The sequence below is a fragment of the Loxodonta africana genome, chromosome 20 (assembly GCF_030014295.1).
Source record: "Loxodonta africana isolate mLoxAfr1 chromosome 20, mLoxAfr1.hap2, whole genome shotgun sequence".
NCBI lineage: Eukaryota > Metazoa > Chordata > Mammalia > Proboscidea > Elephantidae > Loxodonta > Loxodonta africana.
Window position 1 is genome coordinate 53269877 of NC_087361.1, and position 1024 is coordinate 53270900.

The 1024-nt window shown below is 42.1% G+C and overlaps 1 protein-coding gene across 1 annotated transcript; it reads right to left on the bottom strand.

Annotated features, from left to right (window-relative positions):
• Window positions 1-324: 324 nt before the first annotated feature.
• On the bottom strand, window positions 325-704 carry LOC100676321 (keratin-associated protein 20-2-like). The gene has a single exon (XM_003410310.2). The coding sequence runs from the start codon at window positions 702-704 to the stop codon at window positions 492-494; it is 213 nt and encodes a 70-aa protein (XP_003410358.1). The 3' UTR covers window positions 325-491.
• Between the last annotated feature and the right edge of the window lie 320 nt (window positions 705-1024).

Below are 1024 nucleotides of genomic sequence, written 5' to 3' on the forward strand. Positions count from 1 at the left end.
ACCTCACAGTTACATAGGATTGTAGATAGAGCACCTTCGTCAGGAGATTATTCACAATGCATACAGACATGGACGGCAGACGGACATCCACACACACTCACACACAATGCTTGCAGGTATGGAAAAACTTGTCAAGAGGAATAGAAAAGACAACTATGACACATTTAAAATGCTGGAGTAATTAAGTTTACTGTAAAGTGAATTTTCACATTTCACACACGAACAATATGAAGAATAGGAATTGTGCCAAAATATTTATCCAAAAAAGAATTATTGCCCAAACTGTAAAATTTTCTTAAAATTACAATTGCAACTCCAGGTGATTTTTATAAAGTCAGCCCTGGTGTCCTGAAATTAAAAGATCTGCCACAGTAACATAGGATTGGCTGGTCATTATTACAGCTGAGAGACAATGATGGAAAGAAGTGTCCAGAAGGTAGAATCAACGAGAGGAACATTAGCAGAGAGTCCTCAGTTGCTTGCAAGGTTTCTCAGTAGAAGCCAGAAGACCAATATCTTCCATAGTAGCAGGGGCGGTAGCAGCTGTATCCGTAGCCACCATAGCCAGAGCCGTAGCCACCGTAGCCAGATCCATAGCCACAGCCCAGACCTCGAAAGGAACCATAGCCACAGCCATAGCCACAGCCCAGGCCACCAAGGCCGTAGCCCAGACCACCACAGTAGTTTCCGCAGTAATAGCTCATGGTGTCAGGAGTTGAGGATTTAGTTGAGAGAGAAGTGATTGCTTGAAGTGTACGAACTTCTCTGCTTCCTCGGAGCCTTTTATACACCCTCGATAGTGGGTGTAGCCAGCCACAAGCAATCATGCCTAGCGTCTTATCAACAGATGTGAAGGAAAAAAATCTCATTAACGTCTTGTTTATTTATAGGAGAGGCTCTCACAACCATTAATTTTGAAATTCTTGCACTGCTACCTCTAAATTCTTGAGGCCATATCATATGCCTTTAAAAAAAATTGCTGTCATTCTTCAACTCTGTAACCAAGCTTCATGAGTTTACATAG